The sequence below is a fragment of the Thamnophis elegans genome, chromosome 10 (assembly GCF_009769535.1).
Source record: "Thamnophis elegans isolate rThaEle1 chromosome 10, rThaEle1.pri, whole genome shotgun sequence".
Taxonomy (NCBI): Eukaryota; Metazoa; Chordata; class Lepidosauria; order Squamata; family Colubridae; genus Thamnophis; species Thamnophis elegans.
Genome location: NC_045550.1, coordinates 68,119,500 through 68,138,231, shown reverse-complemented (window position 1 = coordinate 68,138,231; position 18,732 = coordinate 68,119,500). Strand labels below are relative to the sequence as shown.

Here is an 18,732-nt window from a genome sequence, read left to right as displayed (position 1 = left end):
CTATGCAGTTTGAGACCAGTGGCTGTCCAGTCTCCAGGGATAACGCACTCACAACCTCTGAAGGCAAACTAGTTCACGGATTAATTGAAACTATTAGGAAGTTTCTCCTTAATTCCAAGTTTCTTCTAGATCTTTTTTCCCCCCAGATTCCAGATCCGCCATCACATCCTGGCTCTTGCGAAGGGGTGAAATTAAACAGGGGTCTCGTCTGGCGGACTGCAAGCCTGGCTGTTATCCATCAGGACGGCGGAAAGACAGCCTTGTGACTTCAACTGGAAAAAACTTTGGTCAACATATTTATACGGGAAGTCATAAATGATGGTTTCTTAATCCCAAGCTCGGGGGCCAAAGCGTGAATCACTTGACCACTTGAGTGGTCAAGTTCCTGTCCAGCCCGGGAGGAGTTGATGCTATGGCACCTGAAGGCAGAAAAAGAAGCAATGGGTGGATGGAGAGAAGCAACAGAGAACTAAGGAGGAAATTTCCTGACAGTGAGAAGAATTCATCAGTGGGACGATTTGTCACCAGAGGTTGTGAATGTTCCAACACTGGAGGTTTTTAAGACGATGTTGGATAACCATTTGCCTGAAATGGTATGGGGTCTCCTGCCAGAGCAAGGGTTGGAGGAGGAGGAGGAGGAAGAGGAGGAGGAGGAATTGGAGGAGGAATTGAATTGAATTGAATTTTATTATTTGTATGCCGCCCTTCTCCGGGAAGGACTCAGGGCGGCGAACAATTCAAAAAGGGGAAAAGGGGAACATAGAACAAAATACAGATAATTAAAATAAGCAAGAATCACGCAACCACACAAGTCGAGAGGGGAGGGGAACTCATCAACCCCAGGCCTGCCGGCAAAGCCAGCAGGAGGAGGAGGAGGAGGAGTTGGAGGAGGAGGAGGAGGAGGAGGAGGAGGAGGAGGAGGAGGAGGAGGAGGAGAAGAAGAAGAAGAAGAAGAAGAAGAAGAAGAAGAAGAAGAAGAAGAAGAAGAAGAAGAAGAAGAAGAAGAAGAAGAAGAAGAAGAATAATAATTAATCAGTGGAACAGCTTGCCACAAGAAGTTGTGAATGCTCCAACACTGGAGGTTTTTAAGAAGATGTTGGATAACCATTTGCCTGAAATTGTATGGGGTCTCCTGCCAGAGCAAGGGGTTGGACTAGAGGACTTCCAAGGTCCCTTCCAATCGCGTGATTCTATGATTCTGATAAATAAGATATATGACAGACAGATGGATGGATGAATAGATAGATGGATGGATAGATGGAAGGAAATGCTTGACTCCAGAAGTTGTGGAAAACCATTTGTCTGCTAAGGACTCCTACCTGAGCAGGGGGTTGGACTAGAAGACCTCTAATGTCCCTTCCAACTCTGTTACTCTGCATCATGACTTATCCAGAGGGTCCCCCTTTGGAGTCATACGTTTTGTAAGGTAAATGGATTGGGGGTGGGAAGGAGGACAAACAGGCAGTGGAAAATGGTGATCATCATCATCATCATCTCTCCTGCCAGAGACAAGGAAGTGTCAAGGAGTTGTCTGTAACAGCATTTCTTAAGAATGGACCTCTTTAAGATGGGTGGACTACAACTCCCAGAATCCCCCAGGTGGCATACTGGCTGGGGAATTCTGGGAGTTGAAGTCCACCCATCTTAACAGCTGCTTGGGGAAGTCTGGGAATGGATGCACACACACACACACACATTGTAAACCTGGCTAAGGAATTGTGGGAGTTGAAGTCCGCCACACTTCTTAAAGCCGGCTGGGGAATTCTGGGAGTTGAAGTCCAAAACATGTAAAAATGGCTAATGTGGAAATAAACTTCGCTGGAAGCTGGAAATACACAATGTTTTATTTATGAATATTTCCCGGCAAGGAACCAAAAAAAATGATGGGAGGCATTTCATCACCAAGATCCAGGAATGGCCGTTCTTCTCTTTTTGTGTATTCAAATGACATTGAAAAATGAAATAAAAGATGGCAGCTTTAAAACAGATGAAGGGCGCAGTCCAAACTTTTAAATGTGGCTACAAAGATAAATGCTAAATTGTCCTCAACTTACAGCAGTTCATTGAATGACCGTTCAGAGTTACAGCGTCACTGAAAAAATGCAACTTACGGCCAATTTTCACAGTTGTGACCTTTACACCTTGCCCATGATCTCATGAGCAAAATTCAGAAGCTTAGCAACTGACTCATACTTACGACGGTCGCGGTGCCCACGGGGGTGGCGTGATCCCCTTTTGCGACCTTCTGAGAAGCCGAGTCAATGGGGAAGCCAGATTCGCTTAACAGCCATGTTACTAATAGCTGCAATGATTCAATTAGCAGCTGTCGTAAGGTCGTAAAATGGGGCAAAACTCACTGAATAAATGTCTCACATTATGGCAGAAATTTTGGGCTCAATTGTGGGCGTAAGTCGAGGACTACCTAACCTTAACTAAGTACCAGCAGGGTGTGGAGGGGGGAAATGAGATTTAATTTGAATAATGTGTTTAATCCTGCAATTGCTTTGAGTCCCCCCTCCCCAGATTTATTCCAAAAATAGAACAAAACACAGGTAGGCCTCAAATTATAACCATTCATTTAGTGGTCGATCAAAGCTACAAACGTACTGAAAAAAGGGACTTATGACCAGTTTCCGCATTTACGACCGTTGCACCGTCCCCATGGCCACGTAATCAAAATTCGGGCGCTTGGCAATGGGCCTGTATTTATGACGGTTGAAACATGTGTGTGACCTTCCCAGATGGCTTGCTGTAAGGACGACATTAGCGACGGCAGTGATTCGCTTAAGAAACGTGTCCCAAAAAGTTCGTGAAATAAGGCACGCCTCAAACTTAACGGCTGCTTTGCCCCGCAACAGAGATTTCGGGCTCAATCGCGGTCGTAAATCGAGGACTTCTTGGATGAAAGATCCAGGCAAGGTCATGAAAAGCAAAATGGGAACGGTGTCTGGCTGTGTGAAATCTCAGGTGCTACTAAATAAACATTTTTTTAATGAAGATAAATTTCGCTTCCACCAGATATTGCATTGAAATCACCTTGAGGCCATTTCAAAACACACCGCAGGTGCTAGATAATAAAATGGGCTTTATTACTTTTATTGATAGCCCGGTGAGCGGTGAATCAACCAGGCCAAGGTGAAGAGAGGCAAGAGGAATATTTGCATTTTCTCTTGCTGGTTGGGAATGGGGTGGAAATTGCAAGGAGAACACCTCGACTTACGACCACAGTTGAGCCCAAAATATTGAGACAGGCGTTAAGTAAGTTTTACCCCGTTTTACGACCTTTCTTGCCACCGTTGTTAAGCGAATCGTTGCAGTTGTTTAGCAAAGGTAGTCCTCAAGTCCTGGAGTCTGGGGAAGGCTCTGATGAGGGCTCTGTGTCGGAGGCAGAGAGGGGGCCAGGGCCGTCTGACAGTTATCAGCTGCCTTCAGAGTTGGATATCAGTGAGGCAGAAGAACAGCTGGAGCCTGTTCCCAGTGTGAGCTGCCAGATGAAGGGAACAGCTAAAGAACAGGGGTCGACTTGGGAATAAGACCACAGGTGGACGGTGAATGGCCCCTCCCAGATGAAATAAAAGAGGAGCGAAAGGGGAGTGGAGTTTGCAGGAGGCCATGAGTCCATTCCTGCATCCTTGCCAAGTGTTGCGGCCTCTGAAAGATCTCAGCCTGGCCGCTCTCCAAGCCTGATAAGGTCGGGAATTGGGAACTACCTGGAAAGACGGTGGGAGAGGAAAGACTTTGCTGGAGAGGAACTCACTGTCAATTAAATAAAAGGGGTTCATCGGGACGAGGGGCTCGGCTTCGTGGTGCTGGGGAAGCCTAGATATCAGAACAACCAGGGGGTTGGACTAGAAGGCCTCCAAGCTCCCTTCCAGCTCTGTTAATCTGTACAGGTAGTCCTCGATTTATGACGTTTTAAATTTTTATTAAGTTATAAGGTAATTGTAAAATACAAAAGGAAGTAAGAGGACAGGGTGGGGGGAAGGGAAAAAGGGAAAGAAAAGTGAGGAAGGAGAGGGAAAGAAAAAGAAACATTGACTCCCGACTCCCTCTGTTACAATAGAATAAGGCATTGACAACAAATCACAACTTTTTGTTTTAACATAATAGTGTGAACCAGTCATTTCTGTAAAGATCTGCATTCTACAAGCCTCCTAAAGGCTATTCATGCACTTTTTTGGGGGGGGGAAACGGGCTGTTTTTGGGAGGTTTGCAGAGTGCGAAAGCTTTTATTTTTAAATTTGCCTCTTCAAAACCTGGGTGCGTCTTATACTCCGAAAAATACAGTCTATTCTTTTCTTTAAGCAAAGAGGTCAATTTTGCCAACTCCCATCAGTTTCTGCAACCATTCTTCCACAGTAGGAATGGAAGGTAGTCCTCGACTTACGACTACAATCAAGTCCAAATTATCCATCGCTCCCCTCTAAGCAACTCACCGTTGTGAAGTGAGTTTGGCTCCATTTTACGACTTTTCTTGTCACGGTTGCTAAGTGAATCGCTGCCGTTGTTAAATTAGCAAGCCGGTGGTTAAGTGAATCCGGCTTCTCCGTTGAGTTCGTTTGTCAGCAGGTCACAAAAATGGGGAATCCCTTGACCCCAGGACGCTGCATCATATATGAGCCAATTTGCAAGCATCCGGTCGTAAGTATGGAAAACGGGGCACGAGTCACTTTTTTTCCAGTGCCGTTGTAACTTTGAACGGTCACTAAATGAACTGTTGTACATTGAGGACTATCGCCATCACAGTAACAGAGTCGGAAGGGACCTTAGAGGTCTTCTAGTCCAACCCATTACTCAAGCAGGAGACCCTCTACCTTTTCAGACCCCTGGCTTTCCGAAAGTCGCAAAACAGGTAACTCCAGGACGTAAATACGAGTCAGTTGCCAAGGGCCTGGATTTTGATCACGTGACCACTGGGATGCGACAACGGTCGTAAGCATGGAAAGCGGTCACGAGTCACTTTTTTCATTGCCGTTGTAACTTTGAACGAAGCGTTACAAGTTGAGGACTTGCCGTATTGTAGTCGCAAGGCTCAGCTCCTTGCATGGAGGCCCCCGACGAGAACCGGCCCGCTGGGAAAGCCCTCAAGAGATACGGGTCCTCTCCTTCATCCGCGTTGTCTCTCGCAGGGCCCCCCTCGTTGTCCTCCATGTCCGAGAGGGGCAGCCCATGGCTTCCCGGGAGGTGCTCCAAAACGGTGCTGCGCACGGTGGTGCGCACGCTGCTGGGTGAGCGCTTACAGGACCTCCATCGCTGGGACCGCCTGTGGCACATCACGTCCTTGAACATCTCGCGGAAGCGGCTGGACATCAGGTTGTAAAGGATGGGGTTGACGGCCGAGCTCAGGTAGAAGAAGACGCCAGAGAGGATGTGGAGGTACTGGAACACGCGATGCATCTGGTCCGTCCAGTGAGTGACGAAGCTCCAGACCAGCCGGTCGGTGTGGAAGGGGGCCCAGCAGATGCCAAACACGATCACCAGCATGACTGGGAGGGAGAGGGGGAGAAGGACGGGAAAGGAAAGTTAGGGATTGAGGATCCTGTGGATCGTGGGGCTGATTGGAAAGAAGATCCTTCGTTCTAGCCAATCAACAGAGGTTGGCTGTTTTTCTTGCAGACATTTCATGACCCAACTAGATAACATCATCAGTGCTAGAAGGGAAGAGGGTTTTTATAACATTAAAGAGAGACCGAGTGGCGAAATAGTGAAAGCGCTTAGTTACGGTCAAGGAGATGCGGGTTCTAATCCTCCCTCAGCCACGGAAAAATGCCAACTTTCTTCACAGGGCTATCGTTAAGGGGAAAGCAGAAAGGAGTACAATCTATGCCTGTGATGGCGAACCCATGGCGCGCATTCCACAAGAATATGGAGCCATTTGGCATTGCCCTGACTTCTGCCTTCTTTTCAGGCTGTTTTTTTGCCCTCCGGAGCCTTCAGAGAAGCCTCCTGAAGGCCCCTGAGGCCGAAAATCGGCCCTACGGACAAACCGGAAGTCACTTAGAAAGCCTTTGGAGACTGGGGAGGGCGAAAAAGCTGCACCAAAGGGCTTGGGGGGGCATTGGTTGAGTATGCATGCATGCGGGGCACCCCGCACGCATTGCATTATGGGTGTAGCATGCCCACGCACGACCCCCGCGTGCTCCCCCCACGGTTTTGGCGCGACAGCCAAAACAGGTTCCCTATCACTGATCTATGCCAACTCGAGGCTCAAAAAATGTTGGACTGTAAATAGATAAATAAAGATGCCCTTAAGTTAAGAGCCAATTTGATCTGGTGGTTAAAGCACCAGGCACTGAATGCCAGCTGGGTGACTTTGGGCCAATCACCAGGAGACAGGGAGTTCTAGTTCGGTCTTAGGCATGAAAGTCAGCTGGGTGATTTTGGGCCAATCATCAGGAGACTGGAAGTTCTAGTTCTGCCTTAGGCATGAAAGTCAGCTGGAGAGGAGGGGGAGGAGGAGGAAGAAGGAGGAGGAGGAGAGGGGGGGAGGAGGAGGAGGAGGGGGAGGAGGAAGAGGAGGAGGAGGAGGAAGAGAAGGACTAGATGCTCTCTGAGCTTGGTAGTTTTCTTGCAGATGTTTCTGCACGAACATCTAACAGCAAAACAGAGTTGGAACCCCCTGCTCAGGCAGGAAACCCTACACCATTTCAGACAAATGGTTATCCAATCTCTTCTTAAAAACCTCCAGTGTTGGAGCACTCACAACCTCCAAAGGCAAATCTGCACATCTGCATTTAAACAGCCAGCTACCTTGGTTCATATTAACCTTGGGCTATTTTCCTCGGGGTGCGTATCTCTGTGTGTTGTGCAATATCTCAGGGGTTGCCACAAAGAAGAGGGAGTCAAACTATTCTCCAAGGCACCTGAGGGTAGAACAAGAAGCAATGGGTGGAAACTAATCAAGGAGAGAAGCAACTTAGAACTGAGGAGGAATTTCCTTAGAACAATTAATCAGTGGAACAGAATTTGCCTCCAGAAGTTGTGAATGCTCCAACACTGGAAGTCTTTAAGAAGATGTTGGATAGCTATTTGTCTGAAACTGTATAGGGTTTCCTGCCTAAGCAGGGGGTTGGACTAGAAGACCTCCAAGGTCCCTTCCAATTCTGTTATTCTATTCTATTCCTGAATTCTATTCTATTCTATTCTACTCCCTTCCCTTCCATATTCCAATATTCTATTCTATTCTACTCTACTCTAAATCCAATCTGTTGAAATTGAATTGGGCAATTTCAGAGAATGGGTCGATTGATGTCTTTTTTATATTTATTCATCCAATTCCAAAACTGCTCATCAATCTCAGGGAGGGACACCAAAGGTTATTAAACCTGGTAATTCAATTACAAGATTCAGCTTCTCGTTTCGAGATCACGCAGGATGTAGGCTGTGAAAATGTCAAGACGATTCGCAGCCTTACATTTTCCCGTTTGCTAAGAGCCTCTGGTTTTTCTTGCAATATCTCCTTTTGTTGAGGTTCCTTCCCTCCTGCGGAGGGGAAAATCAATTGCAGGGGCAAAAGATGATTCAAGGAGTGAGGTGTCCTGGACATGTACTTGAAGGGCTCTTCAAATCAGCCGTTTTGCTCTCCTGCAGAAATGTACGCTTCCCAGAATGACAGAGTGGGAAGGGACCTTGGAGGTCTTCTAGTCCAACCCCTGCTCAAACGGGAAACCCTAGACCGGAGGCTCCCAATCTTTGGGGTATCAGGGACCGGTTCAGTGGAGAGGGGTTTTTCCACAGTCCTGCATTCCCACGGAAGGGGCTTCGCTTGTTACCATGGCCCAGTTTTGGGCATATTGTGCCACTCAATGCATCTGTTCTGATCGAGGCTTCCCAAGAGCATGAAGCAAACTCCTTGTCCGGACAAAAAGCCCTTTTATTAATTGGCTGTGAATTCTGCTCATTCACCTCCAGCAAAGTCTTTCAAGGGAGGATTTACGGTCACAGACCTTATCTGGCTTGGAGAGCTGCCAGGCCGATCTTTGCAGAACTTGGCAAGGAGCCTCAGAGAGTCACGAACCAATTAAGCAAACGAATTGTCTCCTGCAAACTCCACTCCCCTTTCGCTTCTCTTTTACTTCCTCTGGGAGGGGCCATTCACCGTCCAACTGTGGCCTTACTCCCGAGTCGACCCCTGTTCTTTAGCTCTTCCCTTCCTCTGGCAACTCTGCACATGTGCACACTGGGAACAGGCTCCAGCTGTTCTTCTGCCTCACTGATGTTTGACTCCGAAGGCAGCTGATAGCTGTCAGGCGGCCCTGGCCCCCTCTCTGCCTCCGACACAGAGCCCTCCTCAGAGCCTCCCCCAGACTCCAGGACTGGCCCAGGTTCCTCCCCAACCTCCTCACTCTCCGAATCTGCTGCCAGCTCCGCTAGCCACTTGCGGGCCACAAAGATTTGGGACTCCTGCTCAATCTCTTTTTAAAAACCTCCAGTGTTGGAGCACCCATAATTTCTTGTGGCAAGTGGTTCCACTGATAAATTATTCTCACTGTCAGGAAAGTTCTTATTTTTAGGTTGCTTTTCTCCTTGATCAGTTTCCATCCATTATTTCTTGTCCGGCCTTCAAGAATAGGGTTTCCTGCCTGAGCAAAGGGTAGACTAGAAGACCTCCAAGGTCCCTTCCAACTCTGTTATTCTATTCCTATTTCTTTGTAGCGACTCCTCATATGCTGGAAGACTGCTATCTTGTCACCCCTAGTCCTTCTTTTCATTAAACTAGAAGTACCCAATTTCTGCAACCGTTCATCCTATGGTTTACCTTCCAGCCCACTGCAGGTAGTCCTCGACTTACAACGGTTCATGTAGTGACCGTTCAAACTTACAACGGCACTGAAAAAAGTGACCCTTTTTTAAAGCTGCAACCTTTGCAGCATCCCCACGATCGTGTGATCAAAATTCAGATGCTTGGCAACTGATTCATACTTACGACCGCTGCTGTATCCAGGGATCACGTGATCCCCTTTTGGGACCTTCTGACAAGTGGAGTCAACGGGGAAGCAAGATTCACTTAACAACCGGGTTACTAACTTAACACTGAACCACCGTGGCAAGAAACGTCGTAAAATGGAGCCCAACTCACTTAACAAGTGTCTCACTCAACAACATAAATTTGGGGCTCCATTGTGGTCGTAAGTCGAGGACAACCTGCAATCCTCTTTGTTGGAACTTCTCTGCACTTTGTATAGCATTTCAACATCTTTTTATTTTTACATCACAGCGACCCAATTTTGGGTGCAGAATTGGATGCATTTAATTAATGGTCATGTTTCCATGCCTCCGCAATCAAATTGATTCTAAGTGGCTTCACTTTGGAAATACAACACAAATGGACGCCGTATACATACTAAAACGGCGCTATAAAAATAGAAAGGGGATAAGTGTTTTGTGTGCATTTGCATGCATTTGCATTCGCTAATACTTAGAGCAATGAATCTGGGCGTTGAGGCATCAAATTGCTAATTAGGTCTGCCCTCTGATCTTGCACACACATTTTCCTTCTTCCCTTTTTGTGACTTGCTGAGGTTTTATTCTGCGTGGCACGACAAAACCGCGGTCCACTAAAGCGCGCCCGATTAAAGCGCGTACCTGACGTCATCAGCAGCGCGACAACGACGACCACAGAGAAAAAAGGGCGCTTTAAAAAGCGCTTTTAAAGCAAGCCGATTCATGTAAAGGCAAGGGTTAGGTTTAGGGTTAGGGTTAGGGTTAGGTTAAGGGTTAGGGTTAGGTTTAGGGTTACGTTAAGCGTTAGGGTTAGGTTTAGGGTTAGGTTAAGGGTTAGCGTTAGGTTTAGGGTTAGGTTTAGGGTTAGGTTTAGGGTTAGGTTTAGGGTTAGGTTTAGGGTTAGGTTTGGGGGGGGTTAGGTTTAGGTTTACGGGTTAATTTTAGCTTTACTGCTCACAGCGTGCTTTTTTCGTCGCGCTGTGATGACGTCAGGTACGCGGTTTCGTCGAGCGCGCTTTAGTCGACCGCGGTTTTGTGGTGGAACCTTATTCTGCTCAGAATCAAGTTTTTGGGCATGCTTTGGAACTGAATAACCAGTTAAATAAATAAACTTATATAAAATGTTTTATAGGTGGCATCCCCCATCCGCGAGAATAGAAAAAACGTTTAGAAATTTCGCCCCGAATTGTTGGAAATGTGATTACGAATCAGGGCGCATACCACCCTATGTGGTGGTCGTGCCGAAAAGCAAAAGAATATTGGCGGACAATTCAAAGGTGGCTGATAGAGATAACCGAAGAGGAAATAGAATTCAAACCAGAACTATTTCTTTGGGGGGAATCATAAACATAACAAGGGAGTAATCTACTTTAATCTACTCTAATAATACATATTATCATGACAGCAAAAATGGTCTTTGCCCAAAACTGGAAAAACAGGGAAATTCCACAAGAAGAGGAAATAATTAGGAAAATTCTGACTTGTGCTGAAATGGATACATTGATGTTCGAATTGAAGAATAAAGACAAATCAGAATATGATAAGATCTGGGATAAATTTTATCGAGGATTGGAACAAAAAAGGAAAGACTTCCCCCCCAAATAAGCAATGATTAATAGATAAAATACTGGAGGGAATTTTACTGGAGGGAAGTAGTCTTTCATGGTTCACTTAGTGACCATTCAAAGTTACAACGGCACTGAAAAAAGTGTTTTTTCACCCTTATGATCGTTGCAGCAACCCCCTGGTCATCGCATTTACATTCGGATGCTTGACAACTGATTCACATTTACAACGGTCGCTAACACACCCACCCCGGCGGGGTCACACGAGCGAAGTCAAAGGGGAAGCCAGATTCGCTTAATGACGGTTTTACTAATTTTAACAACTGCACTGTTTCATGTAACCAATGTGGCAAGGAAAGTGGTAACAGGGGACTAACTCGCTTAACGAATGTTTCGCTTAGCAACATAATTTTTGGGCTCAACTGTGGTCGTAACTCGAGAACTACCTCGATTGATGACCATGTTTGGGAGCAGAATTTCTATTGCTAAGAAATTACTGAGCGAACGGCTACGTGAATCGTGCTCGATTTTATAACTTTGTTTGGCACAGTTGTTCAGTGAATCACACGGTCGTTAAGCAAATCCAGCTTCCTCCCTTGACTTGCCTGGCCAGAAGCCGGCTGGGAAGTTTGCAAACCGTGATCCTGTGTCGGCAAGAATCAGCGACCTATAATCATGGGGAAATCAGTCCTAATGGTGAGTTTGGCGATCTTGTTCCAGGGAAGTTTGGGGGAAATCTCACCCAGAGCCCCAGAATTGGAAGAGATGACGCAGATCATCTAATCCGGGGATGTCCAACTTTGGTAGAAGAGAATCTTTGTAGCTCGCGGTTGAACTGTGTTGCTCGCACCTTGATTGACGTTTCATGACCCAGCTAGGTAATATCATCAGTGCTAGAAGGGAGTGAGGTTTCTACTGATGATGTTACCTAGTTGGGTCATGAAAGGCCTGCAAGACCACCCCCTAAGCTCAGCTCAGAGAGCACCGTGGAGCCCAAGATCATCGTTGTCATTGTCATCCTCCTCCTCCTCCTCCCTTCTAGCGACTGATGAGGTTACCTAGCAGGGCAATGAAACGTCTGCAAGAAAACCACCACGCTCAGAGGGCGTGACCCGTCAAAACCACGCTCGACTAAGCCACGCCCGATTAAACCGCGTCGCTGACGTCATCAACAGGGCGACAACAGCCAGCATGGAGAAAGAAGGGCGCTTTAAATAGCGCTTTGAAAGCAAGCCGATTCAAGTTAAGGTAAGGGTTAGGTTTAGGGTTAGCTTTAGGGTTAGGTTAAGGGTTAGGTTAAGGGTTAGGTTTAGGGTTAGGATTAGGTTAAGGGTTAGGTTTAGGGTTAGGTTAAGGGTTAGGTTTAGGGTTAGGTTTAGGATTAGGTTTAGGGGGGTTAGGTTTAGGTTTAGGTGTTAATTTTAGGTTTAGGGTTTACAGCGTGCTTCTGTCTCCGCGCTGTTGTCGCCCTGTTGATGACGTCAGCTACGCGGTTTAGTCAGGCGCGGTTTAGTCGAGCACGGTTTTGTGGTGGAACCCTCAGAGGGCACCAAGGATCCCACAGACCTCCCCCTCCTCCTTCTCGCAAACCCTACTCCCTTCTAGCACTGAAGGTGTTTGTTACCTAAAGATGAAGGTTCCCCTCGCACATCTGTGCTAGTCGTTCCTGACTCTAGGGGGCCACTGCTCATCTCCGTGTCAAAGCCGAAGAGCTAGCGCTGTCCAAAGACGTCTCCGTGGTCATGTGGCTGGCATGATTCAACACCGAAGCTGCACAGAACGCTGTTCCCTTCCCACCAAAGTTGGTCCCTGTTTTTTTACTGGCATTTTTTAATGTGCTTTCGAACTGTTACGTTGGCGGAAGCTGGGACAAGTCACGGGAGCTCACTCCGTCACGTGGCGTTCGGGATTCGAACCGCCGAACTGCCAACCTTTCTGATCGACAAGCTCAGCGTCTTAGCTAGGTAACAAAACGTCTGCAAGAATACCGCCAAGTCCAAAGATCACCAAGCACCTCACAGCCCTCCTCCTTGCAAATCCTACTCCCTTCTAGAACGGATGACGTTACCTAGCTGGGCATTGAAACGTCTGCAAGAAAACCACCAAGTGCCAAGTGCGTCTGTTTTACTTCCCTCCGCCAACCCAAATTGGGAGCCTCCTCAGACGCCTAACTCTGAGTTCTAGACACTCGGGGGGCCTTTCCCCTTCAACTTACACAGCATATGGGTCACCTGCCTCCTCCGTGCTTTCTTCAGCTGGAGGCGGATGCTGTGGTAGTCGGAGCGGCTTCCCGATTTGGCCTCCAGGGCTTCCAGCAGCTTCTCCTTCCTCAGCTGCAGGCCGATGAGCAGATAGAGGACGCTGATGACGGCCATAGGGACGAAGAAGAAGACGATGGTGGTCACCTGGATGAGGAGGTTGTAGACCAAGGGGGACTTCACCAGAGTGCAGGTATCCGAGTCGGGAACCACGCCCCACCCTGGCACGTAGAGCGCCTGTATCCCGTGGAGGCTGGTGTTGGGGATGGAACAGATAAAGGAGAAGACCCAAACCGTCAGGATGACCTTCTGGGCGTGGTTCTTGGTCACGACGTACTTGGCCTTGAGCGGGTGGACCACGGCAATGTAGCGCTCCACGCTGAGGGCCGTCACGTTGAGGATGGAGGCGAAGCAGACGGCTTCGAAGAGCAGCGTCTTGAAGCAGCAGCCGCCAGCTCCCAGGAGGAAGGGGTAGTTGCTCCACATCTCGTAGATCTCCAACGGCATGCCCAGAAGGAGCACCAGGAGGTCCGAGACAGCCAAGCTGAAGAGGTAATAGTTGGTGGGCGTCCGCATGAAACGGTGCCGGACGATGACCAGGCAGGTGATCATATTGCCCACGGCCCCCACTGCGAAAATCAGCAAGTAGGTGGTGCAGACGGGAACAAAGAAACCCGACCGGCGGGGACCCAGGTATTGGACGCGCAGTTCCTCGGCCGTCATGTTCAGCAGCTCGGGGTTGAAGGCCCTGGGTTTCCCCTCCGGCGTGCTGCTGTTGCACGAATCTCCGGAAGCCACCGGGCCCAGCAGCTCCATGGGGGTGGGGGGTGGAGAATTGGAAGTCCAGCTTGGAGCAGTTGGAAGAGGATGGCGGTTGTTAAGGGAATCGTACAGTCATTAAGCGGATTTGGGTGTCCCCCCCACCTTGAGTCGGGCTGGAAAAAGAGAAGAGCAGTTAGCAAGCATCGGGGTGGGGTGGGGGGCAAGTCTGAAGGCCAGTTTTCAGAATATACCTAGGCAGGCAGTCCTCGACTTACAACTGGAATTGAGGACAACATTTCTCTTAGCAATAGCAATAGACTTATATACTGCTTTGTAGTGCTTTTACAGCCCTCTCTAAGCGGCTTACAGAGTCAGCCTCTTGCACCCCAACAATCTGGGTCCTCATTTTATCGAGCTCAGAAGGACGGAAGGCGGAGTCAATTGTGAGCCTGGTGAGAATCGAACTTCCTAGCTGTGGGCAGAGTTAGCCTGCAACACTGCTTTCTAAACACTGTTCCACCAGGGAGAGAAGGAAGGAAGGAAGGAAGGAAGGAAGGAAGGAAGGAAGGAAGGAAGGAAGGAAGGAAGGAAGGAAGGAAGGAAAGATGGGAGGGAGGGAGGGAGGGAGGAGGGGCAATAGCCCTTAGACTTATATATCACTTCACAGTGCTTTTACAGCCCTCTTTAAGCGGCTTACAGAGTCAGCCTCTTGCCCTCAACAATCTGGGTCCTCATTTTATCGAGCTCAGAAGGACAGAAGGCGGAGTCAATTGTGAGCCTGGTGAGAATCAAACTTCCTAGCTGTGGGCAGAGTTAGCCTGCAACACTGCTTTCTAACCACTGTTCCACCACGGAGAGAAGGAAGGAAGGAAGGAAGGAAGGAAGGAAGGAAGGAAGGAAGGAAGGAAGGAAAGATGGGAGGAAGGGAGGAGGAAAGGAGGAGCAATAGCCCTTAGACTTGTATATCAGTTCCATCCGCCGGTCAATATCGACTGGCAACCAAGCGGAGGAGAGCCTTCTCTGTGGCCGCTCCGACCCTCTGGAACGATCTCCCCGTGGAGATTCATACCCTCACCACCCTCCAGACCTTCCGCACAGCCCTTAAAAACTGGCTTTCCTGTCAGGCCTGGGGCTAAAGATTGCAACCCGCCCGAATGGTATGAATGTTGTGTTTTAACGATGTATTGTTCTATATGTTAAAAGTTTGTTTCCCCCCACTTTTTAAGTTGTAAGCCGCCCTGAGTCCCCCCCAGGGAAAAGGGCGGCATATAATAAACTTAAATACAAAAATACAAATACAAATACAGTGCTTTTACAGCCCTCTTTAAGTGGCTTACAGAGTCAGCCTCTTGCCCCCAACAATCTGGGTCCTCATTTTATCGAGCTCAGAAGAACGGAAAGCGGAGTCAATTGTGAGCCTGGTGAGAGTCGAACTTCCTAGCTGTGGGCAGAGTTAGCGTGCAATACTGCATTTTAATCACTGTTCCACCACAGAGGGAAGGAAGGAAGGAAAGAAGGAAGGAAGGAAGGAAGGAAGGAAGGAAGGAAGGAAGGAAGGAAGGGCAATAGCACAGACTTATATACCACTTCACAGTGCTTTTACAGCCTCCCCAAGCTGTTTACAGAGTCAGCCTCTTGTCCCTCAACAATCCGAATCCTCATTTTATCAATCTTGGAAGGACGGAAGGCTGAGTCAACCTTGAGCCTGGTGAGATTCGAACGACCAAATTGCAGGCAGCCGGCAGTCAGCAGAAGTATCCTGCAGGCCTGCATTCTAAGCCTTCTCTTGCTTAATGAAACATTTAAGTGACTTTGGCCTCATTTCACGACTTTTCTTGCCACCATTGTTAAGTGAATTGCTGCAGCTGTTAAGTTAGTAACATGGTTGTTAAGTGAATCTGTCTTCCCCCTTGAGTTTGCTCGTCAGAAGGTTGCAAAAGGGGATCACACGACCCCAGGACACTGCCACCGTCATAAGTATGAGTCAGTTTCCAAGTGTCCGAATTTTGATCATGGGGATGCTGCAATAGTCGTAAGTGTGAAAGGCAGTCATAGGTCATTTTTTTCAGTGCCGTTGTAACTTTGAACAGTCACTAAATGAATTGTTTTGCCAACAAGTCATTGTTTGCTTAGCAATGGAAATTTGGGGGGTCAGTTGAGGTTGTAAATCGAGGACTATCTACGGCCAATTTCCTGTAATGCTTGCAACGGTCCCCATTTTGCAGAGTAAAAAAGAATAAACATTCTTCTTTTTCTTCTGGCGCCATATCCGTCATTGGATGTTGGCGATCCTATTTTTTATCAACAGTCGGGGGGAAAATTTGAGCCCCGCATGTTCCTTGCTTTTTCAAATTAAACAGAGCAATATCGAAGTGCTTGACATGATCGGTGTATAATTTCTTTTGTGCATAAAATGTTCCCGCAGAAAAAAAAGCCATTGCTTGCTATTGTTTCCTTGGCATTAAAAAGTGGACATGGGGTGATTTTGACTAAAATATTAATTCCCACAATGAAGGGGGAAGAGAGGCGGAATTGCAAGTAGCTGCTTGTTAAAAGGAATTCACCAGGGGTGAAATCCACCAGGTTCTGGAGAATCAGTAGCGGAAATTTTGAGTAGTTCTGAGAACTGGCAAATACCACCTCTGGCTGGCCCCAGAGTAGTGTGAGAATGGAGATTTTGCAGTATCCTTCTCCCTGGAGTGGAGAGGGAATGGGGATTTTGCAGTATCCTTCCCCCAGGAGTGGGGAGGGAATGGGGATTTTGCAGTATCCTTCCCCCAGGAGTGGGGAGGGAATGGGGATTTTGCAGTATCCTTTTCCCTGGAGTGGGGAGGGAATGGGGATTTTGCAGTATCCTTTGCCTGGAGTGGAGAGGGAATGGGGATTTTGCAGTATCCTTTTCCCTGGAGTGGGGAGGGAATGGGGATTTTGCAGTATCCTTCCCCTGGAGTGGAGAGGTAATGGGGATTTTGCAGTATCCTTCCCCTGGAGTGGGGAGGGAATAGGGATTTTGCAGTATCCTTCCCCCAGGAATGGGGTGGGAATAGGGATTTTGCAGTATCCTTCCCCCAGGAATGGGGTGGGAATGGGGATTTTGCAGTATCCTTCCCCTGCCACACCCACCAAGCCACACCCACAGAACCGGTAGTAATATTTTTTTGAATTTCACCACTGGAATACACATAAGCTTTAGATTTTAGCCAATTGGGAAATTCGGGAAAGAAGAGAAAATAAAAATGAAAAGTTGAGTAAGCACGGTTTTATTACCTGGATGATAATTCTTTTGAAAAAGCTTGAAATTTACGATTTTTAGAGAAAAAGCACAGAAATGAAAGAGATTCCTAAACAAATACAACATCATGCAATTTAAGTGCAATAAATGGACAGTTATCATTTGCAATGAAACTTAACTGGGCGACGTTAATTGCCACAGCAGGACACAACTAGAATTGTCGTGATTGAACAGCTGGTCAAAATTAGCAATTGTCCATCACTTTCCATTTCTTTGAAACTCTCATTTCTCCCAAATTAAGAACGTAAGTGTTGTTGTCCGCCAGTGGCCAGTGGAGCTGGTAGCAGTATTGGGACACTGAAACTGTCATAAATATGAGATAGTTGCCAAGTGTCTGAATTCTGATTATGTGACCCAGAGGATGCTGAATGGGAATAGAATAGAATAGTATAGAATAGTATAGAATAAATATTCTACATTGGAATATAGAATAGGATAGGATAGAACAGAATAAATATTGGAATATAGAATAAGATAGGATAGGATAGAACAGAATAAATATTGGAATATAGGATAGGATAGAATAGAACAGAACAGAACAGAATAAATATTGGAATATAGAATAAGATAGGATAGGATAGAACAGAATAAATATTGGAATATAGGATAGAATAGAATAGAACAGAACAGAATAAATATTGGAATATAGAATAGGAAAGATAGGATAGGATAGAACAGAATAAATATTGGAATATAGAATAAGATAGGATAGGATAGAACAGAATAAACATTGGAATATAGGATAGGATAGAACAGAACAGAACAGAATAAATATTGGAATATAGAATAAGATAGGATAGGATAGAACAGAATAAATATTGGAATATAGGATAGAATAGAATAGAACAGAACAGAATAAATATTGGAATATAGAATAGGAAAGATAGGATAGGATAGAACAGAATAAATATTGGAATATAGAATAAGATAGGATAGGGTAGGACAGGATAAATATTGGAATATAGAATAAGATAGGATAGGATACGACAGAATAAATATTGGAATATAGAATAGGATAGAATAGAATAGAACAGAACAGAATAAATATTGGAATATAGAATAGGAAAGATAGGATAGGGTAGGACAGGATAAATATTGGAATATAGAATAAGATAGGATGGATACGACAGAATAATATTGAATATAGAATAGGATAGGATAGGATAGGATAGGATAGGATGATAGGATAGAACAGAATAAATATTGGAATATAGGATAGGATAGGAGAGGATAGGATAGAACAGAATAAATATTGGAATATAGAATAGGATAGAATAGAACAGAACAGAATAAATATTGGAATATAGAATAAGATAGGATAGTATAGTACAGAATAGAATAAATATTGGAATATAGAATAAGATAGGATAGGATAGAACAGAATAAATATTGGAATATAGAATAGGATAGAATAGAACAGAACAGAACAGAATAAATATTGGAATATAGAATAGGATAGGATAGAATAGGATAAGATAGAGCAGAATAAATATTGGAATATATGATAGGATAGAATAGAATAGAGCAGAATAAATATTGAAATATAGGATAGGATAGGATAGGATAGGATAGGATAGGATAGGATAGAGCAGAATAAATATTGGAATATAGGATAGGATAGGATAGAACAGAATAAATATTGGAATATAGAATAAGCTAGGATAGGATAGGATAGGATAAGATAGAACAGAATAAATATTGAAATATAGGATAGAATAGAATAGAACAGAACAGAATAAATATTGGAATATAGAATAGGATAGGATAGGATAGGATAGGATAGGATAGAACAGAATAAATATTGAAATATGGGATAGAATAGAATAGAACAGAACAGAATAAATATTGGAATATAGAATAGAAAAGGATAGGATAGAACAGAATAAATATTGGAATATAGGATAGGATAGGA

The 18,732-nt window shown here is 45.9% G+C and overlaps 1 protein-coding gene across 1 annotated transcript; it reads right to left on the bottom strand.

Moving 5' to 3' along the window:
* Positions 1–4,832: 4,832 nt before the first annotated feature.
* On the bottom strand, positions 4,833–13,695 carry NMUR1 (neuromedin U receptor 1). The gene is made up of 2 exons (XM_032225839.1): positions 12,724–13,695; positions 4,833–5,486 (listed from the first exon to the last, which is right to left on the bottom strand). The coding sequence occupies exons 1-2, from the start codon at positions 13,580–13,582 to the stop codon at positions 4,966–4,968; spliced, it is 1,380 nt and encodes a 459-aa protein (XP_032081730.1). The 5' UTR covers positions 13,583–13,695; the 3' UTR covers positions 4,833–4,965.
* Positions 13,696–18,732: the final 5,037 nt, after the last annotated feature.

Excerpts from the sequence above, each read along its gene's own strand:
- NMUR1 (XM_032225839.1), bottom strand. The coding sequence starts at position 13,582 with ATGGAGCTGCTGGGCCCGGTGGCTTCCGGAGATTCGTGCAACAGCAGC. Across the intron at positions 5,487-12,723 it reads GCAGGTGACCCATATGCTGT|TCATGCTGGTGATCGTGTTT; the intron begins GTAAGTTGAAGG and ends TCTCCCTCCCAG.